Raw genomic sequence first — 23349 nt, 5'->3', positions numbered from 1 at the left:
TGATGCATCCACGAAAGAAAAGACCACGCCAGATGAAAACAAGATTTTCTAGTCCCAACAGTCCAGGAAAAAACTCCTCTCCGTTACAAGTAGGTTTCTTACACGCTTCGCTTGACCAACGCAACAGGTGCAACGTAGTGGTGCTTGCCGCGAACAAAGTAATAAGTGACAGCCACGATCATGATACCAGCATTGATGACGACGTTCCAGTTCATACTCGCAGCCGTCACGGGCGTGGTCTGAGGGAAGAAGCAGAAGACCCAGATCCAGGTCAAGAACATCAAGGCGGCGACGTTGATCGGCAGGCCCATCACACCCAGGGACCATCGGCGGTCAGGCAGGGTCGGACCACGAATTCGTCGCAACACCAAACAGCTGATGGAGATGATGTAGGTGGAGAGCAGGGCGTTGGTGGCCATGGAGCAGATGGCATTGAATGCCACGGTCGAACCGATGTTGATAAGAGACAACAGCGTGGTGAAAACGAAGGTGATGCACACTGCGTTGAGAGGGATGTTCCAGCCTGGCTTGACTCTGCCGATGAAGTTGGAGAAAGGAAGACCGCCGTCACGAGCTGGAAAGGCATTAGCTTCGTTGCTTCTTTCCATGAGTGATGAAAAGCATTGGATACTTACCGAATGACCAGGTCTGTCTGGAGACACTTGCCAATGTTGAGATACAGCTGGATGTGGTGTTGACAATGATGATGGCGATCATGACAGATGTACCGCCAAGTGAACGGGTGGCATAGAAGAAGCCAGCAATGACAGGGTAGCCTGTTTCGGTGTCCAACGCTGCCAGAGGGTCACCTAGAGTGAACTGAAAACAGTTGTTAGTGGGTTTGCGTGGTAAGTGTTAGGACACATCTGGATGGCTTACACAATAAGCTATAGAATGGTTAGCAGGCTGTTTGAGGAAGGCAGCAGATGCGAAACTTACTGATCATCATGATGAAACCGAATGATCCGTTAATGGCCAAAGCCCACATGGTGGCTCTTGGTAGGACGATACCTGCATCTCGAATTTCTTCGGCTGTGGGGAAAAACATCAGTCAAACTTCTTGTCAGTAGGTGGAGAATTGCCATGCTTACACATATGCACTGCAGAATCCGCACCGAGCATGCCGTACACAGTCGTCAACATGCCAACCATGACCGACAAGCCGGTCGAACTCCATCCGCCGACATTGACAAACTCTGTGAACACGACATCCGTCGAGTTCAGAGGGGCTAGAACCCACAGAGGGATCAACACTGCGAAGAAACCGATAATGTGAAGGATCAAGACCAATCCTTCGACAAGGGGTAGTCTTTTGGCGAGGAAGGTGTTGAAGAAGATGGAGAACGCGGTAATGGCGATAACCAGGAGAGTACCATGCCATCGCTCGTAAATGTAGTCTGGGTTGTTGAGAACGATCAGGCCTTGGATGAGCGTACCCGCGATGAAGGCGATCGAGGCGAAACCGGTTTGCCATCCGAGCACACTGAGCCAGCCGATAAGGTAACTGAGAAACTTCTGGCATCCTCTTGGAGACAATTCGGAAACCCAGTGGTATTGACCGCCAGATGTAGGTGCCCTTTTCGCGTACTCAGCATTTTGTCGCAAACACTTTGTCGTGGGTCGGTTCAGAAACTTACATTGAAGACAACTCGGCGATCGAGCTGAACACGGTGAAATATCCTGCCCAGACGATAAAATAACCCCATACTAGGCCGGGAAGGCCTCCGTTGATCAATCCGAAGGTGCTCGATGAAAGTGTGATTTCCCATGTACTCATGGCAGTACAACTAAAACCCAGGATCGAGATGAATCTAAAGTTTCGCTACAACAGGTCAGTAAGTCGTTGTCCCTGTCATGGTGCATGGTGAGAAATCACGTTAAGCTCCTGCGTCTTTCCCAGCACTTGCATGTCGTGCGCATCCGCCGCCGTTCCCCTCATGCTTTGCTTGCTGTCCGATCTGACTTCATCGTCGGCGTAGGCATCTGCCTGAGAGGCCTCCTTGGAATTCATGGTGCTGACGAAGAGTCAAAGGATTGTTGTGACTTGCTGGAGAACTCTGGTAGGAGATGTCGTTGATTTTGGCAGCTGAACAGCTTTGGGCCTTGGGAGGATGTAAAGTAGGCTCAGACTCCTGAGGATAACTTGTTGGAAAAAGTCCAGAATCGATCAGCAGAGTCGAGAAGACTGCTCGGGCAACGCTAAGAGATCCGTCGTCTCTCCACACGGCAGGAAGGTGTGTAGGCTAGGGATGTACTCGGTACACACTAGTACTAAGGTCAAGCAAGGAGGGCTTCCCATGCAGCAGCAGCAACCCCTCGGAAAGAGTTCTCTGCGTGGCAGGGTCTTTCGTCAAAGTAGCCTCATACCTAAGCTTCAACCCCCTGTAAGCCTTACTCGTGGCAACACGAAACAAAATCCCAATTTTTGAGACCTCGGTTGCCAAGTAGGTTAGCAACTCCGTGAAGAGGGCACGAGTGCTCGATCCGACCCCCAATCAGAGAGTCTATGGACAGACCATCGCCCTTGCGCTCGTCCTCTGATGGATTGACAAGTTAGTCCCCGTGCACTTCTGCACTGGAAAACCGTAGCGACCAATGATCCCACAATAATGCGACGTGCCTCACGGCGATCGAGGTAACTTTTTGACTAGCGCCGCGACAAATGATCCGCGGCTCGCAGGGACGCCTCAACCCGGGCTAGTGGACTTGACAAACCTGCTAAATTTTTGTGGCGATGATAAAGTGCAGCTTGTGTGAGAGGCTGAGACTCCGAGAGCCGTTCAGACGACAAGGGAGAGTGACCGGGATGTGGTGAGGCTGCAAAATTGAATCACGCTATAACCAATGAAGATTGGCCGAATGTTGGGAGTGTTTAGGGGGCTGCTTACCACCTTGACAGGGATGTATGCAGCGGCTTCGCCTGGAAATATCCCGACCGGCCATGAGGGGCCCTCTGTTCAATCCACACAACACTCTTGATAAAGCTCAATCCACCCGTCCGGACCAACGCGGCAGGCTCCATGTCGATCACTTTGTCGAAAAAGCAGTCGAACTCGAACCGAGACGTATCCCTGTGTACATTAACCAAACTCAGGTGACTATGGATTCCGTACGACTCGTCAAACATTGTCCGCTGCGAGTTCGTGTATCAATCCATGTCGAAAACGTGTTATGCTCGCCTATAGATGCTCAGGGGAAACACCAAATTACCCCGTAGTGTGTGCGATGGTACTGGTACAGGCATAGTGGAAGATGCAAGTTCCGAATCGGGCAAATGAGGGTGAAGCAGTCGCAAGCAGTTGTTGCAGAAGTCAGTGTGGGTTGTATGAGAGAACCCAATTAGTCGACCTCGTATGCACAGTCAAGGTACCTGTACCCATGTAGGCACTAGTCGGTCAAATGATTGTCAAACAGTCCCCACACCGGATCCTGCGCAGCTGCCATAGACGAGCACGGACAGGCCAAGCGACCGCCAGGCACAGGCTCGCGAGTCACCACCCTGGGTTGGGCTTGCATGCTTCCCGCACGCCGATGTATTATCGAAGGTGATAATGTTTGAGGTTAATCCCAGGAAGGCCTGGACTTGATATCTTACCATTGATCTGAGGCTGAGGAACATGCACACCTCGTTTCCCGCAGGCTAAGAGACACGGCAATATGTATCTGCGTGTTCGTCCTCTCGGCTGGTGTCTTTGACGACCCTTATTGACGGCAGCGCCGCAGTTTTGATCAATCCCATTTCAAAAGAGTCTGGCAGAATGTCAGACTCGGTACTTCAGTTACTGCCCGGGCAGACCCCTCCACTTGCGATTATAACTCCTACCGACCAGCGAGGTGTCTTGTACATCATCACTGCACTTTGCCTTGCAACATCGATTGTGTCGCTCCTGATCAGAGGTATGTTAACATCTTTCCTCGCCGCCGAAGGAACAATCGCGCACAAGATTGGGTTCTTGGTACCGTGCACGCCGAACATCTTTCTGATGATGAATGCCAGCATACGTTCGAGTCGAGTTCAGTCAGTCTTATGGGAAAGACGATATATCCGTAGCCGCCGCATTTGTAAGTCAACGGCGCTCCTGCAGGATCGTATGATCGCTAACAAAAGCAGATCTTATTGATCGTTCAGTCTTGCCTCATCTTCCTAGCGGCTAGCAAAGGCGTCGGAGAGGCGCTCTCTGATATTGCGTCCGGTGACCTTTTGTCTCTGCAGAAAGTGAGCTGGATCCCGACCAGGTATAGAGGTACATGAGAGCTGACTATCCCCAAGACTTACTATGCTGCGAACTTGCTATACATCGCCACACTATGGGCAACCAAGATTTCGACCCTGTTCCTCATCTTGCGGCTCGCTGTGCAGAGGATACATACCCGGACAACTACCGCTGTCTTAGGTGTCACTGGCATACTTGGCCTGGTGTCATTCCTCCTAGCGGCTCTTGACTGCAACCTGAACGCGCCATGGATTTTCATCAACGGGCAATGCTCAAGGGAAGGGGCTCACTGGCGGGCGATCGCGGCATTTGACATCATCACCGAGTTGCTCCCATTTGGCACTCTTTGTTTTATCATCAACTCCGTACAGATCCCGCGCAGTAAGAAGTTGGCCATCGTGGCTGGTTTTGCATTCCGACTATTGTGAGTGGTCCTTGCTGCAGGCTGCAGGCCGCAATCTGAGGGTCGATCACTGACCACTTGCCTGACACAGATTGATCTTTCCGCTGGCCTTCAGGCTTCACTATGTCCTGGCCAGCCTCCATGCTCACGATATCACGCTGCGCCAGGACCGAATCGTCATCAACACCCAGGTGGAACTGGTTACGGCCATGGTTGCGGCGACCGTGCCATGCCTTCGGCCTTTCATGGCCGCCACATACACGACCTGGGGAGGTCGTGTAGATACTGTCTCTGGATCCGAGTACAACAAGAGTGGTAGCAATAGTGGGAAGAAGCACACCACAAGTGGCAGCAAAAGTGTCCTCAGCTCTCTCCGGATTGGAAGGAGCAAGAAAGGCGTAGACGAGCTGACCAGCCGCGATGATATCTCGCTGGAACCCATGAGCCAATCCTGGAGTGCCAAAGGAATGGATGGGAACCAAACAGAACGACACCCATCGACGATAAGAAAACAGAGTGGCGATGATTCGGGCGCGATGAATCAAGCAGACGATCAACAGAGCTTAGGCAGCCATGACAGTCAGAGGATGATCATCCGACGAGACGTCGAGTGGAATGTCAGATTCGAGAATCGCCCGGATTTGAACGGGACTGGAATTGCGAGGTAATGCAATCAAGTACCCTAGGGATGTTTCTCTTGGTGAGTACGATCTTGACGGGAGATGATTGTGCCAATCCAATGAATGTTGCGGGAACAACTTTGTGTAAAAGTATTTCAAAAATGGGCAGATTCAGCCGATAGGACTGCCTTGTACAGTGTGGGATTTTGAAGGAGCGATGGGCATCTATAGATATAGATACTGGGATGACTGCAATGTTATGGGATTGGAGGTTCTTTGGACAAGGCTATGACGGCAGGTGTGACTGAGTAAGGCTGTGCTCGTGCCTAAAACGCGTAATGTCTCCTGCCGTTTTAATCCTGCCAGGAAAGGCTTAGTTCATGTATTATGTCATCTTCGGCAAACCTTCCGCGAGGATCGAAGCATCAATTGCTCCTAGATTCGTCTCGACAATTTATATCGTTCCTTGAATTGAAGCAGGAAGCAAAAGGCATCGCGACCTCATCTGAGAACACGCCTCAAGAGTCTCTAGAGAACCTCGGTGAGGTGAAGCCCGAGTGGTCTACTTTTGTGACATGGGTGAGCCCTCGCCAAGAACACGGCGAAATTGCGCTCTCCACGACTAATCAATGTAATCAACCATTCTGTCATGACCCGCCCACGGACTACTTCAACTCTAGCTGCCCGATCTTTCAGCACTCCCAAGTGTCGGTGCTCTGGCCATCACAGCTGAGGGCTGTTAAAATGGAGCTTCACGATCTCTCCCTTGGCAGCTTCACCACCAAGGCGCTCGATACGCTGGCTCAATGTCTCGCCTGACGGGTCGAAGAAAGGCTTTTCTCCGTAAATGGCTGTTCTTTTACCCTCTCGGGTCGATGGATCATATCCTCCAGGTATCGCACGGTGCACGACGACTCGGTTGTCCCAAAAAGCGACACTGCCAGGCTCCCATTTCCACCGGACAGTCAAATCATCAGCTGCATGGAGATGCTCACGCAGGAAGCCCAATGTGTGGATGCTTTCCTGGCCCTTGAGCTCTGAAATGTGGATCACGAAAGCTGGATTGTAGAAGAGTGACTTCAGCTTTGTCACCGGATGCGTGCGAACCTGCGTCTCAAATTAGGTCACCAATCAATCACTGTTTCGAACCAGACCTACCAATGGATGTTCGCGACGCACTGGCGGTCGGAATGGCTTATTGCCACCGTTGACGGAATTCACGAACACATGCTATGGGAAACGGTCAGCCACGTTGACCATTGCATGGTGCCAGGCCTTGACAATACCTCAGAGCTGTGAACGCCGTGGAGCCCCTCAAACAAATTCTGAAAAGTTGGACTCAGCTTATCAAAAAGTGCCGTTTGACTTGTGAAAATGGTGTCACCGCCAGCATCCGGAGTTTTGATCATTCGCAACATGGTATAAGCCGGTGGGTTTGCTTCGAACGAGTGGTCCGAGTGATATTCTCCTGCAAAGTCGGCATACGCTCGAATGTCGCTAACAATGTCAGCCCAAGAACATAAAGGCAGCCCTCGCGTTTCGATGCGCATGCACACTTACTTGTTGCGGCCAAGGATTGTGACATGTCGAGGGTCCACTTGATTTGGATCTCTGTCTTGCTGCAGACCGTGAGTACGAGCTCCTCGTGCTCAGGCAGGATCAGGCTGCACTTACGATGCCATAATGCGTGGTCAATTCGTATTGCTGGTCAAGGGTGATGTCTTGGTTCCTGAAGAACACGACGCCTCTCTGCTCAACCGTCAGCAGCTACAATATCGTGATGGGTTGCCACAGATCGGACCTCGGCCACCAGCAACGCAAGCTCATCTTTTTGAGCATCCGTCAATTGGCTGATTTGTATACCAACGAGCTCGGTTCCAATGTATGGAGTCAGGTTTCGGACCTTCTGTGCGGCAGCCAACAGGGACTTTTTTTCAGGATCAGCAAAAAAGGCACGATCCGTTGCAGGTTCAAATTCTTTGACTGGCGGGTGAGGTCTACCAACTGTCAGAAAGTTGTGTCATTCAAACTTGGAACAAAACGAAAGTCTCGTGCTTCAGTGGCTCAGTCTTTCGCAGAGAAGAGTACTTACGGCTTGTAGGTGAGCACCTCCTCGGTGATACCGGTGTGACTGGAACTCATCGTTCAGATACGATGCTGATCTGGAAGTCGACGATAATTAGGCCAAGCTCTTGGTGGTCGACGATTGGAAGATAAGGCAAAGTTCTCATTCAGGTTTAAGTATCGTTCCGGCGGACCAGGGTCTGAAGAGGAGAACAGCGACATTGGTAAGCCCCTCAAATCAAATCCACTCTATACGCTCGGGAAGTAAGGGACTGGTTTGCTACTTTGGACTCTAGCATTCATTGTACAGCCAGTGAATTGTGCACGATCATCAGGCGTTCTGGATTGGCAGATATGGGCATTGAAAAGAGAGAGATACTGCGTGATTGTTATCAAGACTGACGTGCTTAGTCCAGGGACTGATATGAGTGGTCGGCCTAGCCGTCTATCGCCTATCTGCTATTCGCGCCCGGCGCCAAGGTGACCCCCAACTTCATCGCCGAACTCTCATCGGGCTTGGGTACTGATGCCAACACTGTTGGTGGTTTATGCCTATTCAACGTCCATCTCCTCGTTAGGTTTACATCGCCACAGATCTGTTGGAACAATCCATGATTGGAGATACATGTACTCAAGCAGCAGCTCTACCAGTTGGGCAACTTTCAGGAGAAGATTTACCTTGACCGGTCACTATCGCTTGAAAGATGTGGTGGGACTAAGATTCATGGACCGCCACTTGTCTGCCACCAATCCCTTAGCTTTGCACTAGGGAGTACCTCATGCAGCAGCAACTCATATCCAAGTAGGGTAACATCATTGCGCCACGGGTCTGCAAGCCAATGGGACGGTCTCTATTTGCATACTGATGGGGCTGGCGACAGGCTCACAGTGCGAGACGGCACGAGACGGCAGCAGGAGAAGCATAATGCAACTCGCATATCTCTTTATCGCAATCCTGGGCAAAAAGGCGTGATTGACGCTATCAGAACGTCGATTGACCGATCTCAGCCCCCTGGTTATCATCAAGCAGGGTCCTGTCCTTATAAGATGGATATCAAGGATTGGGGATCCCAGAGCTGAGCTGTGTCAATAACTTGATCCAAGCATTGTCTACGTACCAATTCTACATCAACGTACCACTCAACCACAATGTCCGGACTACCGCCGCCACCACCTTTGCCTGATGCGGACCTTGCTGCTGCTGATGTGAAGGCTGTCGGCTTCGTTGACAATGGCCCGACATTATCCGACCGAGACGAAGATAGCATCAACCTGCAGAAAGAAATTTATGATACCAGCGCGATCGATCCTGTTTTGGCAAAGAAAATGGCGCTGACGAATAATGCGCTCGACCAAATCGGCATGACCCCCTGGCAATGGAAGCTGTTCTGCTTGAACGGGTTCGGCTATGCTGTGGACTCCGTAAGCAATCTCAGATCAGCCGCCGAACGCAAGTATGATTGACCAAACACCTGTCTAGTTGCTCGTTGTCTGTCAATCGATTGCTCAGCCTGCGGTAACTCAGGAGTTTGGGAACCCAAGCAAGTACATTGCTGGTGTCGCACTGGCTTCGCAGGTCGGACTGTTGGTTGGTGCCGCTCTCTGGGGTTTCAGCGCCGACATCATTGGGCGTCGCACAGCGTTCAACTCGAGCCTCTTCATCTGCGCATTGTTCGTCCTGATTGCGGGTGCAATGCCAAACTATATCTCCTTTTGCGCCATGTATGCCACAATTCCGACCCTATCGTCTCACCTCACTCCTAACGTTGATTAGGGTAGCGATTTACTCCGCTGGAGCTGGCGGCAACTATATTCTCGACGCGACAAACTTGATCGAATTTCTCCCCGCTAGTCATTACTGGCTTGTGACATTCATGGCTGTATGGTGGGCGGTTGGATACATGGTCACTGGCTTTCTAGCATGGGGTTTCATGAGCAACTACTCATGCGCTCCAGACGCCACCGTCGCCGAATGTACTTGGCACGACAACCCTGGTTGGCGATACCTCCACTTTACCTGCGGTTCGCTGGTCTTGATTGCCGCCACGCTTCGAGTGCTGATTCTACGCATGCCACAAACTCCAAAGTGGCTGATTTCACAAAACCGTGACGCTGAAGTCGTTTCCACCCTGGCTACGATCGCGCAGAAGTATGACCGGCCTTTCTCCCTGACGGTGGAGAAACTCGAAGGTATTGGCCGCGTCTTGCACACCGAGAAGAGTGTCTTCTCGGCCTTGCGTCTCAAGAAACATTTTTCGCAGCTTTTCAGCACGAAACGTCTTGCCTATTCAACCATCATGATCATCCTCAACTGGACTGTCATTGGCACCGTCAGCCCGCTATATAGTGTCTTCCTGCCGTATTACCTCAAGTCACGAGGCGCAGACACTGGTTCCGACGACAACTGTAAGTCAGATCAACCTCTTACGTTGCACTCCGCAAGCAATGACACTGGCTAACTTTGAATGCACCGTTCTATAGATACTGTCTGGCGCAACTACGCTCTCAACCAGTTTTCAGGCGTATTCGGGCCCATCATCGCTGCTGTTCTTGTCGAGGTTCGGTGGTTCGGCCGGCGAGGTACATTGGCCGTTGGCGCAGCCATCACCACAGCCTTGCAATTTGGTTATACTCAGATCAAGACCCCAGCGGAGAATGTGGGCGTCTCTTGCGCGATATCAGCGGCTAGCAACATCTACTACGGCACAATATACGCATATACGCCAGAAATCCTGCCTGCCGCTCACCGAGCAACGGGATACGCCATCTGTGTGGTGCTGAACCGGGTTGGTGGTATCGTTGGTGTTCTGGTGGGAAGTTATGCCAATGTCGAGACCACCGCCCCGTTGTTCGTTTGCGGGGCGCTGTTTGGAACGCTGATCATCTTGAGTCTTCTGCTGCCTTTCGAAACCTTGGGGCGGAGAACAGTGTGAAGCAACGATATCGGGAGTGGTCTCCATCTCGTGAATCGGAAAGCCGTGGAAGTGACATAGACACTCTATGCAGCCGGCCCATCATTATAGCTGGCGATAGTAGCCGGTGTGAGTGGTTCGTTGATCGTTTCAAGAATATGCATGGCAGAACCCGTATTGAAATAACTCAGCGGCATACCACTCCTCAGTGCATTCCTTGCAAACCTGACTTGGATTTACTGACGACATGGACGATCGTCACATCGCAATTACCTCAACTGGCGCATAGGAGTTTCGTGCTGTATGTGTGAGGCTCCTCTATCGTTCCAGTGAGGATCTTCAGCCAAGGCACTACTTACAGTAATTCATCGCTTATGGGCCAGACGACCGTGCCTCGGCCGTCATCGGCGATGAGGTTACAACAACAATTATCATGCTTTTAAAACCTACTCAGAAATAAAGGCTTGTTCACATATCTGATTGAAAATCGATGGCAGCTGGGACCTTCTTGGAGGTCAGGTCTCAGGTTGGCATGGATCACAAAGCTCTCAGCGCCAATGCTGAGCCCTGGGCGGCATCAATTCAACGGAGGAAAACCTCAGTACCGCGGGCCGCCCTTATCTTGACTGCAGCTTCCTTACTGTGTCTTCTACTCAGTAATTTCAGCGGCGTCTCTTGGAGGAATCTGCTCACAGACATTGATCGTATAAGCCATGCAAAGGCGAACGAGTCCGCGTTTGACTGGAATGATATCAAACCAGCAACTGATCTTCAATATCATGCCTGCTATGGAAATCTCCAATGCGCCCGCTTGGACGTCCCCATGGACTATAATGCCGCCGAGGACTCTTCGGCTCGTGTGGCCCTAGCCATTGTCCGAAGACCTGCAAAGGTCCCGGTCAGCAGCCCTAGTTATGGCGGAGCAATTCTGATCAACCCAGGCGGTCCAGGAGGTTCTGGCGTCGCACAGATGCTCTACCATGGCAGCCAGCTACGGACCATCGTCGACTCGGATACGCCCGTGGACGAAGCATCAGAGTCAGACAAGTTCTTCGACATTATCGGCTTCGATCCTCGAGGCATCAACCACAGCAGGCCTCTCCTGACCTGCTTCCCGGACACTTTCGCGCGATCAACCTGGGCCTTACAAGCCGGCGCCGAGGGACTCTTAGGCAGTTCGGAGACATCACTACGGACTGCCTGGAGACGAGCGACCGCTCTGTCGACGGGATGCTCGAGCCGATTGAACAATGACGACAACGGAACCAATTTCCTCGAACATGTCAACACTACGCCCGCAGCCGCCGATATGGTCTCGATCATCGAGGCGCATGGGCAGTGGCGCGAGAAGGAGGGCCAGAAAGCACAAGCTGTAGCAGACTGCACACAAGGCCACGAGATCGCGCAACGCACAAAATGGCAAAAGGGCAAGGAGAAGCTACAATACTGGGGCTTCTCCTACGGGACGGTCATCGGCTCGACCTTCGCCGCAATTTATCCTGAACGAGTATCTCGAATCGTCCTTGACGGCGTAGTCGATGCGCAAGACTACTTCAACGGCCCGTGGCTCACCAACCTCGAAGACTCAGACCAAATCCTGCACAAGATCACGGAATACTGCTCCGACGCCGGTCCCGAGTCCTGCCCGATCTGGCGGCCCGGCGGACCAGACGCTATCCTCGCCGCACTCGACAAATTGTTACAAGACATCTGGGACGATCCACTGGCCGTTGTCGGCGACAAATCCCACGGCCCCGAAATCATAACATGGACAGACGTCAAGATGGTCCTCAAAGACGCATTATACCAGCCCATGCATCTCGGTCCCATCATGGCGAAGCTAGTGGCAGACCTGACTAATGGGACTGGTAGAGTCTTCGCAGACGCCAAACAAGCGGCGCGCCATCCGGCTTGTCGGTCTGCGTCATGTGAAGCGGCCGGCCCCTTCTCCGACGCATGTGTGCTTCCAGACTGGAACGAACTCGAAGCTACCTCCGCCATATTGTGTACTGATGCAGAAGGTATAGGCAGCCTGACGGAAGACGAGTTCAGGGAGTATTGGACAACGCTACGGAATCAGTCCTCCACAATGGCCGATTACTGGGCGCAAATCCGACTGGGTTGCGCAGGGTGGCAGGCCCGTGCGAAGTGGCGGTACACAAATCCCAAGAACGATACGTTGACGATGACGACAGAGACGGGACATCCGATACTCTGGGTGTCGAATACGCTGGACACAGTCACACCGTTGGCCAATGCGAAGAGGATGAGTGCGAGGTTTGCCGGGTCGGTGGTACTACAGCAGGATTGTGAGGGGCATTGCTCGTTCGCTGCACCGTCGGTGTGCACGGCGAAGAGCGTGAGACGGTATTTCCAAACTGGTGTTTTGCCGGAACAGGGGACGTTGTGTCAGGCTGATGAGAAGCCTTTCCAACCTGCTGTGGCACAGGCTCAGCGCGAGGGGATGAGTGAGATGGATGCAGAGCTTTTGGAGGCGCTGAGGGAGATGACGAGGGTGCATGTCCCTGTCCCACATGTACTGGGTATGTCACGAATCTTGTGAGCGACATACAGTGGGCTGGATGGAGGTATACACAAGCAGCGTAGGGGACAAGCTTGAGAAGGTTCCCTTTCAGGAGCCTAACGACTGATAACGGCCGCTACACAGGATTTGGACGCACGAAAATGAATGCGCCATGGCATGGCTTCGGAGCAAACGTAACGACATGGAGTAGAAATATCAATATCAATATCTCTATCAATATATCTCTATCGTTATGCAGCTCGCCGTGAACGGAGCGCTGAAACCAGTCACTTATACCAGGTCAGGTGTGCCATGGTAGCGATTCGGTATCCATCCGTAATATGTCAATACCTGCTGATACTGAACCGGCCAAGCTTCAGGCAAGATATCACCTCTTTGCCCAGGTGTGCCCTTTCGAGCACTCAATTGTCGGCTGTTCTCCTGTCCAAGAACATCCTAAATCCCCAAGTCATCGCCACTGATGAGGCCCATATCACCTCTAACCTCCCAAACACTTCCGCCCGCTTTATCCGCACTGGCGACCCGTTGTTGCGTGCTAGTCTCCCACCACCTCTTGACAAAGTTGCCGTCAATCACCCCTCTGCCGCCAACTCCGTCCGTCTCCACTTGTCGGTACGCACGAGGATTCAAGCTGCATGGGTGAAAGTCGAGCGTGGTGAGTAGTGTGTTTTGCAGGGTCGACAGGCGCCGATAAGCCGCGTCAGGAAGCGTGGTCAGCATACACAGCGAGCCAGACTGTGTGCTCACAAGGATCCGCTGCAAGGCAATCGATTGCTGACCGCCATCCAGATCCATATCATCAAGATCGGAGTTTGTGGCAGCCGCTCCAGATGCAGGCGGAAGCAACAACATCTGCGTGGGCGTTGCTCCAGCGTTGAACGTGCTCCGCAGAAGCAATTTCGTGCCGCGTTCAGCCTTGGGATTCTCAGGGTCGAATTGCAGGACCCGCAACACACCGCTTTCGTCCGCTGAGATAATGAACAATTCTTTCCCACTGGGTAGGAACTCGGCGGCCAGAACTGGAGGATTTTCTAGGTCGCGACCGAGAATTTGCAACTTGTACGGTTCCTCAGAGTATCCAATCAGCCACAACCCGGAAAAGGCGTCACCCAGAATGCAGAGGCCTGTACCGCGTAATTCCTTAGCGACGTGCACGTAGTATCGCATGTCCAAGAAGGCCACGGGCAGGATGGACATGTCCTCCTTGAGTCCTCGGACCATGCATTTCTGGCCCTGAGCTGCAAGCACAAAGCCCTGCGAGCCGACATCGCAAAGAGCGCTAACCGCTCCGCGCACATCTTCTTTGGTGATCAGTTTCAACTTCACGTCACTCTCCGGCACGTCAGGCTCGGGTACGACCTCGACGACGTCGAAGATGTAGATGTTTCCTCGTGTGGTGACGTTTTCACCTCTGACAATCGCTGTGCCGACCACGATCAAGTCTTTGCGCTCATGGGTTTCCTCGGAGATTTCCAGGTTGAGACATTTCAGGCAAAGGATTCGCTCACAGGCATCGAAGTGATACTGACTGATAATCGAGTGACTCTTGGAGCTGAGAAGTTTGAGAGAGCTTTGGATCGTGGTCGGCAAGAATCTGGTCGTTTCGGTCTGCCATTCTGGATGCCATTCATCATCTTGTGGCAGCTGGAACTCAGTGGGGTAGTTCGCCGCCAACACGTATGACTCGGTTGGTTCGAAGTATGCAATGGAGCTGATATCCTGTCCTAGTGGGACTCTTTTGATAGCCCAGTCTGCTTGGCCGATCATCATCGAGTCTGGTATCTGGGCATAGGAGATGTTCTCTTGGTCGTCCACGAAGGCAAAGCCTTTGGTGCACATTGAGAAATTGACAGCGCTCACGGATCGCATATTTGCAGCATCCAATTCGTAGATGTGAGGCATAGTAGAGGCTTGCTTCAGTATGACAAAAGGGTGAAACCCGGGAACGATGACAGAGGCGTGGCCTGCAAAGTCTTGGAGAACTTCCATAGGTGGTTTGGTCGATTGATATCCATCCTCGTCCGCGCCTTCAGCATCTTGCGCCGGCTTCGTCGCCACTTTTTTGAATTTGAAGCTCCCGACAACCTCAGGATTGGCAAAAGGCTCATAAAGAACAACATCACCAGTCACGTTGCGCAGTACCAAGAACGGTTGAGTACTGGTCTCATCACCAAGATCGGCCAGTAGAATCTCGCTAAGCTCGTCCTTGTTCCTCCAATGCTTCGGCAATTGCAGATCCTGCATCAAGTAGGTTGGGAGAAACGGCAGGCTGTCACATTGAAACAGCTGGATAGTGATATTCGGCAATGATAACATGCAAAAGTGGCCCTCCGAGGTCAACGCTGCAAGGACGGGGCCTCGAGACGGCTCTCCAGAATAGAATCTCGAAGCCTGAAAGAAGTCGTGAGTGTCTGGATATAGCGAGACGGAAGAGATTGATTTGCTGGTCAACACATCCGGAAGCTCGACCTCATCAAGCTCACCAGCTTTGTCAGCCTTCAACAAAGTCATGGTCCCATCTTCTTTGATCACCGCAAGATATGGATCAGCGAAGGCAGCCTTGGTTGCCTTGGAGATTTGACCCTCTTCCTCATCCACTATAGGGAAGATTTGTGAGAGCGCGAATTCAAAATCGTAAACGCGTACTTCCGTAGGTAATACCTGGACCGTGTGGTTTGTGGTCTTCAGTTGTGCAATGGAGATGGTTGATCCAGCAGTCTCATCAAACTCGGAGTATGCCACTGCACTCAAGTCTCCATCGTCGAGTCTGAGTAGCGACGACTTGCCGACACCGTCGCTTGTTGCTTGTGAGATGATTGCCATGTCGTCGTACGGCTTGTCCTTGCCCGTCTGCTTCTGATCTGCCTGCTTTCCAGCTGACGAGAAGCACCATAATCGGTGAGCTCCTTCGTATTGGATGGTTTTAGCAACCCTGGGCTCAAGCTGTTTTGTGACAATTGCGAGTCCACCTGCATTGCCTCTGCCGTAGGCCAGTGCAAGTTCCTGTTCCCCAACTTCATCTGTCTCACCACGCTTCCGCTTCCGCGAACGCCCTAGAGCCATGCTATTGATGGGTGCCATAGCCGGTAGACGGTCCATCAATCGAAGTGTCTGGTTGCCTGCGTCCCCAGACGAATGTCCGTTGGCAACTTCACCATAAAGATCATCCTCGTCCTCGACGTCATCGTCGTCTTCAATGTCTAAGCCGTCCGCTTCAGGCTGAGATCGAGAAAGCGTCTTCTTCAGCTGAGACGATCTTTTAGCGAGCGATACAAGAAGCGAGTCTGACTCTTCACTGCCAATGAACAGGCAATTTGATCCAAGACTAGTCGTGCAGGACGCGGCACCCATGAGCAAGCTCTGCATTTGACCTTCACCTATCCGACGAAGTGCCATACTTGTCACGGAGCGACCGTCCAGTCTGAAAGTCAGTAGTGCCAGTTCTCCGGTTTTCAAAATGACCAGCATATCGCCGCTGGCATTGCCCAGGTGCTCGATATGACAACCCTCCAATTTGAGTCCATATTCAGAGTGGTCGGTCATGGCAAAAGATGATGCATCTTTCGCGAACTCGTTGACGGCAATCGCGTTTGTTTTTCCACCTTGGTCAATATGTATGAGTTCGTTGCCTCCAATAAGTAAAGCACCGCCGACTGGAGCTGGGAGAGCCACAATTCGATATACATCATTGGGAAGTTTCTGGACGGCTTGCAAGGTCGTTGAAGCTTTCTGGTCCAGATCCAGGGCATAAACTGCATAGATGGTCACATCTCGTCGTTCAGCGCTCATATTGGACGAGCGCGCCGCTGTTGAGTACAATATGCCAATCGTTGGATCCCGATACTCGTGGAGGAAAGTCATGTCCACAGGATGGAGCAGGCCAGGATCGAGGACCGTTAATGGCAGGACAAATGAGGGACTGTGGGGTGTTTCATGGCCGTTTGTGTGAGTTTCGACTTGTTTTGTGGGAGAATTGGCGTATTTCCCCTCGCCGTCGATGTCGTCAAAATCGTCCATTGCCAGATCATCGCCAGTTTGATGGAAAGGGATGATGGCGAGGTTACTGACACCAAAATTGAATGCTGCACATCTACTTGACGGGTCAATCGTCAAATGACTGACGCATTCGGACAGATTGGGCTCCCAAGGGGCAGAGTGTAGGTCATGATGTTCGTAGTAATGTATTGACAAGGTAGATATGCTATGCAGTGTCGAGTCCCACTCAATCAGACTGAGTTTAGCATCCAAAAAGGCAATGAGCACGGCGTCGCCACCACTCTTCGAGTCTGGAGTCCTCACCCTGCCCAGCGACGTGACCGTGCCAGCGAGATTGTACTCGGCCACAAGGACAAGTTTGGTGTCTTGTCCTTGTTCGGATTGTTTACATTTGAAGACCTGAAGCAAGGAGGTCCTCGCGACAAGCAAGTTGGCGTCGTTGGCTGAGGTGAAGGACAGTGACAGCGCATGAGTGACGCCTGATGGCGGTAGGAGCTCGGTGTAGCACTGCATCGCGAATCTGGTAGTGGCTGGCTCACCCCTAGCCAGACGTTGTAGATCGACTTCAGTTGCAGGCCTGGCATGAGATTCTTCTGCTAAAGATTCATCGTATCGCAAGGCTCATCGCATTGATAGCCGAGCCCACTGATTCAGTCGATCGTGATCCGGTCGTTCATGGGTTCTAGTCGCGTAAAGTACAAGTTGATGGACGCGAAAAGGGACTCGAGATGCAGAGTCGAATTGTTCCATTTGATAGCTTGGCAAGCACGTGACGTGGGGGAAGCTCTGCAGTCGCCTTCTCCGCTTATAATCGAAGCTACACTGCACTATGACGATGATTTGGAGGCTACAGTCTACAATCCTGGCACCAACCTGCAACACACGGCAAGAAGAAAGGTCATGCGCACTTATTGATAAACTCCCACCTCGAAGCATGTGGAAATGATCTCTTGCTGAATCTCCTATCTTCTCTCTGAAACCAGCGCAATCAATACCAAGTCAGTGATCATGATCGATCCAATGCTCCTCCTTTCAGACGTCGGCACCGCCGCAGCTTCTGCTGGCTACGTCCAGATCACTTTGATCTGGGTCGTCTATGCCGTTGCAGTCGCTCTGCTCTTGTCATTCGCCTGCCTGTTTGTCTACCTCTACCAGACGCACCGAGACCGGTCCATCTTCGTCACAATCGTCTGTATCTTTACCATCACCTGCCTGCTCGCTACAGTGCTCCTCCTTCCGGTCGATGTTGCATTGGTCTCGAGTACAACCAGTTCCACAAGAGGTGTACGAAAAGACTGGGCAAATCAAGGCAGAGTAGACAACATCACCTACACTCTCCGAATTGTCTACTATCTGCTCTACTCTGTGGACGCCATACTATGTCTTCTGGTCGTGCCATTCACCTACTTCTGGTATGAAGAATATGATGAGGTAGCTCAAGAGGAAGGATCACAAACATTTGGATCAAGATTCTGGGGCGCGTTCAAGTTCACCTTGATCTTCATCATGCTCTGCGTTACTTTGTTCGTGGTCGGATTCTTCGTTCCGGTAGCGCGTCACCGGGAAGGAGCCCATTTCGATCTCGATTTCTTCAAGAAGCTGCTAGCAGAAAACCACGGCGAACGTGCTTTGACCTTTGCACTCGGCCTACTCATCACCATCGGCGTGCTCTTCTATTGCTTCTACACTGCCGCTGGGCTGGCTCTTCTACCTCTTACGCTGATCAAGACGGCCCCAGGCATTTCTGCTCCTGCGCTGGGTGAGACCAGCGCTGCCCAATTGGAAAGCAACCTTGAACGCCAAAGACAGCTTGAGGGACGTGCACAAGGCAACCCAGATGGGTTGTCATCCAAAGATCAACGAGAGCTGGATGCGCTGGTTAGGGAAGAGCGCACCCTGCGTCGCCATCAAAGACTGGCTGCTGAAGCATCAGGAGAGAACCAGAACATTTTCTGGAAGATCTGGATCAAGCTGGAAGCAGTTTTCCGACCTATCAAGCTTATCCTAGGTCTTCTCTTGGTGGTCGTTGTTCTGTTAATCTTCGTTAGCATGCTCATCACCGGCATCGACAAAGCTAAAAACTCGATTTGCAAACGACACTGTGGTTATCTCCTGGCGCACATCAATATCTTTCAGCCAATCAACTGGATCCTAGTCACGTCGGCCAAAGTTTTCCCGATCGACTATGTGATCTTCCTGCTGTTGGTGATGCTTTTCTTCAGCGCCAGCATCATTGGTATAGCGACAATTGGTATCCGGGTACTCTGGATCACAGTCTTCCGGATCCGAAAGGCCCACACATCACCTCAAGCCTTGCTCATTGCCACGGTCATGCTTACGTTGATGACCCTGGCCATCAATTACTCTATTGCGATGATGGTGGCTCCACAATACGCGACCTTCGGTCCACAAACCTTCTGCGATCACCCTCTAAAGCACCCTGGCGAACAGCCAGACTGTTCGGACCATCCGCAACACATTGTCCCTTGCACTGAGTTAAGTGATAATCCTGCGGCGCGGAATGTCTGTACACCTTCGGTGGTGTCCACCTTCCTCAACCGCGTTACGGTCAATTTTCCATTCTTCGGCGTTGTTGACTTCTGGGCACAATTTGCCTTCTTGGGCATCTTCATGATCGGCTTCATCGTTCTGCTCTTCCGCACACCGAAGCTGTCCGATCCTGAGGACGATGAAGATGCTCTTGAGGAAGAAGAGGAAGGACTATTGGCCAGTACCGGCCGCAGGTTTGGCGCAACCTGGCAGGACATTACCGGCAGAGTAAACCATCCCAACGGGCAAGGTCAATCGTGAGGGAGAGGTTCAGGGGCAGGAGTGGACGGGCGAGTAGATTGTAGGGATGTTTTGTTGGTCGCGTTGATGGAGTCAAGAGTGGGAAGCACAACACAAGTACAGGGAACACGCACAATTTGGGCTCAGGTGTTACGATTGATGGACCCTTCATATCACGGGTAATTACTCTTTCTGCACTTAGCGGGGTCTGAATCAATATCAATTGTGACTGCAAGATATCTACTGTTGGCAAACCTCAGAGTAGTCCACCTCCTATCCAGAGTGATACATACAATAGTGAGGTCACGTGCGGCCAAAGCAATGGCCTCTAGCAAACAAAACATTCGTAATCTTCTTGCTTGACCAACATCTTTTCGACGCTTTCATGAAGCAAGAAGGGAATACGCATAAGGCTTGAGACAACATGTGGTGATAAAGACCTTGTCCAGGACAGACAATGGTCCTGATCTGGGGTTTTAGATACCCAGATCTCGCCCATCATAACGTGGAGAACCCGTGTCATCTATGCGGTTCAATGTCATATCTCGGTTGGCATCGATCACAGGGGTCTGAGGCATACCTGACACAAGGATATGCAGCCGCTGGATCTGTCAGCCTCGCGGTGGGCGAGTGCTGAAGTTCGACGCGAACGCGAATATCACAACAGGACAAGAACTCCTTCACCGCAAAAGCAAGTGCGAGACACGAAACTACCGAACACAGCATCTGCGCCTACATCAAGCGCGTCAACGGCACCACCTCTCAGCTCAGCACAACGCCTGTTAGTGACCCGACAAACCGAACTGCAGCGCTTTCGCAGGCTCTTTCGCCGAGTGGCTTGGAAAGCAAACAGTCTCACTCACTGGTCGCATCGTGCACTGAACCTCGCCCAAGAACACCAATCTCACAATCATACAATTCATGCTCATCCTGGTGGCGTAGGACCACGGACATCGCTGGGCAGGTATGAAATGATCATTGACCCCATCGAGGCCGAGCGGCAATTCAAGATTGACTTTCACGAGTTCTACGCCTTGTTGGAGCGCGGCTTGGTATATCTACTAGGTGTCTGGGGCATCGTCATCACCTCTTCGGCTCCAACGACCGACCACGAGCAGAGCAGATCGACCGCGACGCCTTTCACTCCGATTAACGGCTCCTCTGCGCCCATCATCGGCGATTCCCGCACCTTCCATGGAGCATCACACCGCTTCCACGCCAATGTCCTGGCAGCACTTGACCATCCCTTGAATCCGTTGCATGCTATCCTGGGTACTGGCGACACGCGTGAGTACATTGGCGTGGCTAAAGAGTTCCGCAATAAGTGGAAAGACGTCGAGCAGCGGCCTGATGACTCGTTCAAGGGCACAGACCGCGCTGAAGAAGCGTGGGACAAGAAAAAGGTCCGACGGTACGAAGATGTACTCCGAGACCTGAAGCTAGACGAGTTGCTAGGGACCATTCTGGCGGCCCTTGAAGATGCCGGCAGAAAAGCTGAAGAGGAGGTCAAGAGATTGGAGACATTAGTCGGTGGAGCAAATCAGCAAGGGAAAGGTATCAGCAAAGATGTGGAAGATATGGACCTTGATATGGAGGACAGTCCGTTCGAAGCCATGCCTGGAAGAGCTTCATTCGAATTCGAGATGGAGCTTTGAGACGATTGGATATTCAGCGCATCAATCCACATGTGCTTCCAAGCATGTTGTGCATGGTCTGGAACCCGCCATGCATGGATGAATTGGAGTATCAGGTCCACTGGCGCATTTTCCACTTTGATTTCGTCGCACCAAAAGTACACCACATTGGACATGGTGATGTTCAGCCAAAGCAGAGAATTCTGTTATGAATAGATTATCACGTCAGACATTCTTGTAAATGTATCACAGTAGGACTTTTTGACATCGGCTATATGCTCCATTCTTCTGCGCGAGATCAATAAGAGCAATCGCTATATGTTATGCCCGACCATGCGTAAAATCAAAGCTCAAGCGCCATTACCGACATTCAGTAGTTGAAATCTAACTTTCCCCCCCAGATTGATCCAGAGTATATGCGATTTGTTCAGAGAGGGCAGTTGTTAGGTCGAATGGCCTTGAAATCGGCCTCTTTGAGATATGTCGCAGTGACGGCGAAGTAGGTGTCGATGGAAGGCAAGACCAAGTTACATCGGTCCAAGTTGATTTTGAGGACTTCTGCCTCGATCTGAGCTTTGGTGTATGATGCTCCGCTGTTAGCCAGGAGGGTCAGGCCGTTGACGACATATGAGAATGTCCCTGCGTTGACCAGGACAGCATTTGCCGCCACAACCAGCAGCTTCGGATGAGCGACGTTCAGAAACTCGGCGTCGAGGACCGCTTTGTGGATGAGTTCGTCATTTTCGTGGTTCAGGGCGTTCTGAGCCGCCGCTGTCAGTGCTGAGCCGCTCAGGGAAGCCGCTTCTGACAGAAACGCTGACACGACGCCTGTATCGGCTTGCCAGGCCAGCGCGGCGCTCTGGAGCGCAGCGTTTGATTCCTGGCGAGGAACGAGGGGTGCTGCCAGGAAGGAAGGGATGAGGCTGAAGAGAAGAACTGCTTGGGCCAACATCCTGAATCAAGGTAGTGTAGTGTGTGTGAAGGTGGGTGACTGTATCTGTAAAAAGGTATAGGCAAGAATGGAACGAGGGTGTTGGTTGAGGAAGCGACTTGTCAGCGCTGTTTGCAAGGGAAGGATATAGTGCTTTATATAGATCCCCAAGCAGATACAGCCGCCTTGCTTGTCGACATCAAGCGCATCGCCTGCTGTGGTCGGAAGCAAGTACCGTCGTCTCCTGATGGAGCTGCATCCTTTGCAGCTACCGCAAGTCATGAAAAATCCGCACCAACCTCGCTGTCATCTGTTGTTCTAGAACACAGAAATCCTCCAGACAATGTGCCCGGTCCCGGCTTTTCGTCTGAGGGCTGGCTGAATGGAAGCAGACTGTGCAGTCGTTGATGTAGCTTACGCACAGCATTGTGGGGAAAACCAAGGTCAGTCTTTGCCGTGTCCGTACTCGTCTGCGTCCTTCTGTATGTTCTGGACTCTATTCCGAGGTCCAGATGGGACAGAGACAGATTGATGGGTGTGTCAACCACTACTGCGCCTTCGCAGCCTCTGGGGAAGCCGGTAGCATGCGGCGCAGTCTCGAGCTACATGACAGCGGTCATGTTAGATTTGATTGCTGCGATTGGGTCCAACGACGCTGGAAGGAGTAAACGAGTGATACTAAGCTTTTCTTGAGCCTGCGCTTGCATGGTCAGTAGAAGCTTGTGTAAGTGCTTAGCTTCAATTTCGCAGGGCTCTTTTCAGCTGGGTTCTGACTGCCTGAACCTTAACGCCACGTACTGTGGTAGATATAATGTAGTGCGGAAAAGATCTTTGGTGCGAGCTGTCCCGGGGGCGGCATCTCGGCCTGATTAAGTATCAGGCATTGACCTACTGTGATCAGTCTGGAATTCGGACTGTGGTGGTGATGATGTTGCTCGTTGGCCGAATCTGCATATGCAGGGTTGACCTCCCATGTGGGAGGCCATTCAGACATGCTGGCTATGGCTGGATCGCGCGGCGAAGCACCAAGCAAAGTCAATCTGGACCTAGATCTACCACACCGCGGGAGGACTTTTCATGACTTGCTGCTGCTTCAAAGGGTTTGTCACAAGGTCGATTGAAGTTGCCGAGGTATCTAGGTAGGTAGTTAGAAGGGGCAGTCGACAAGTAGACTCATTTGCTAACACATTCGATTCATCGCATAAGGTAGGTCGAGCCGCCGGGCAACAATGGCGCTGCT

The 23349-nt window shown here is 51.9% G+C and overlaps 9 protein-coding genes across 9 annotated transcripts; 5 read left to right on the top strand and 4 right to left on the bottom strand.

Moving 5' to 3' along the window:
• Positions 1-98: 98 nt before the first annotated feature.
• EDD37DRAFT_606409 (amino acid permease) lies at positions 99-2011 on the bottom strand (the record flags this gene model as incomplete). The annotated part of the gene is made up of 7 exons (XM_062814881.1): positions 99-574; positions 636-819; positions 880-887; positions 940-1032; positions 1092-1576; positions 1638-1822; positions 1877-2011. The coding sequence occupies 7 exons, from the start codon at positions 2009-2011 to the stop codon at positions 99-101; spliced, it is 1566 nt and encodes a 521-aa protein (XP_062673496.1).
• Positions 2012-3498: 1487 nt separating this feature from the next.
• Positions 3499-5576, top strand: EDD37DRAFT_622808 (uncharacterized protein). Its single transcript, XM_062816084.1, has 5 exons — positions 3499-3897; positions 3998-4062; positions 4112-4216; positions 4271-4638; positions 4709-5576. Exons 1-5 carry the CDS (start codon positions 3759-3761, stop codon positions 5283-5285), a joined length of 1254 nt encoding a protein of 417 aa, XP_062673495.1. The 5' UTR covers positions 3499-3758; the 3' UTR covers positions 5286-5576.
• Positions 5577-5960: 384 nt separating this feature from the next.
• On the bottom strand, positions 5961-7379 carry EDD37DRAFT_606407 (putative alpha-ketoglutarate-dependent sulfonate dioxygenase; the record flags this gene model as incomplete). The annotated part of the gene is made up of 7 exons (XM_062814880.1): positions 5961-6344; positions 6396-6467; positions 6524-6734; positions 6798-6856; positions 6912-6986; positions 7039-7234; positions 7330-7379. The coding sequence occupies 7 exons, from the start codon at positions 7377-7379 to the stop codon at positions 5961-5963; spliced, it is 1047 nt and encodes a 348-aa protein (XP_062673494.1).
• An 881-nt stretch (positions 7380-8260) lies between these two features.
• Positions 8261-10579, top strand: EDD37DRAFT_267799 (putative sugar transporter). The gene is made up of 4 exons (XM_062810926.1): positions 8261-8723; positions 8782-9023; positions 9076-9707; positions 9783-10579. Exons 1-4 carry the CDS (start codon positions 8451-8453, stop codon positions 10232-10234), a joined length of 1599 nt encoding a protein of 532 aa, XP_062673493.1. The 5' UTR covers positions 8261-8450; the 3' UTR covers positions 10235-10579.
• A 1-nt stretch (position 10580) lies between these two features.
• On the top strand, positions 10581-12985 carry EDD37DRAFT_267690 (TAP-like protein-domain-containing protein). The gene has a single exon (XM_062810923.1). It carries the CDS (start codon positions 10704-10706, stop codon positions 12774-12776), a length of 2073 nt encoding a protein of 690 aa, XP_062673492.1. The 5' UTR covers positions 10581-10703; the 3' UTR covers positions 12777-12985.
• On the bottom strand, positions 12985-17460 carry EDD37DRAFT_267667 (histone H2A). The gene has a single exon (XM_062810922.1). The coding sequence runs from the start codon at positions 17265-17267 to the stop codon at positions 13194-13196; it is 4074 nt and encodes a 1357-aa protein (XP_062673491.1). The 5' UTR covers positions 17268-17460; the 3' UTR covers positions 12985-13193.
• A 127-nt stretch (positions 17461-17587) lies between these two features.
• EDD37DRAFT_622781 (LMBR1-like membrane protein-domain-containing protein) lies at positions 17588-19881 on the top strand. Its single transcript, XM_062816083.1, has one exon. It carries the CDS (start codon positions 17763-17765, stop codon positions 19563-19565), a length of 1803 nt encoding a protein of 600 aa, XP_062673490.1. The 5' UTR covers positions 17588-17762; the 3' UTR covers positions 19566-19881.
• A 31-nt stretch (positions 19882-19912) lies between these two features.
• EDD37DRAFT_622780 (uncharacterized protein) lies at positions 19913-21455 on the top strand. Its single transcript, XM_062816082.1, has one exon. The coding sequence runs from the start codon at positions 20138-20140 to the stop codon at positions 21197-21199; it is 1062 nt and encodes a 353-aa protein (XP_062673489.1). The 5' UTR covers positions 19913-20137; the 3' UTR covers positions 21200-21455.
• On the bottom strand, positions 21403-22385 carry EDD37DRAFT_267645 (uncharacterized protein). Its single transcript, XM_062810921.1, has one exon. It carries the CDS (start codon positions 22128-22130, stop codon positions 21606-21608), a length of 525 nt encoding a protein of 174 aa, XP_062673488.1. The 5' UTR covers positions 22131-22385; the 3' UTR covers positions 21403-21605.
• Positions 22386-23349: the final 964 nt, after the last annotated feature.

Source organism: Exophiala viscosa (assembly GCF_022695815.1).
Source record: "Exophiala viscosa unplaced genomic scaffold EDD37scaffold_2, whole genome shotgun sequence".
In the NCBI taxonomy this organism is placed as follows: domain Eukaryota; kingdom Fungi; phylum Ascomycota; class Eurotiomycetes; order Chaetothyriales; family Herpotrichiellaceae; genus Exophiala; species Exophiala viscosa.
This window is presented reverse-complemented; position numbering and strand designations above follow the sequence as displayed.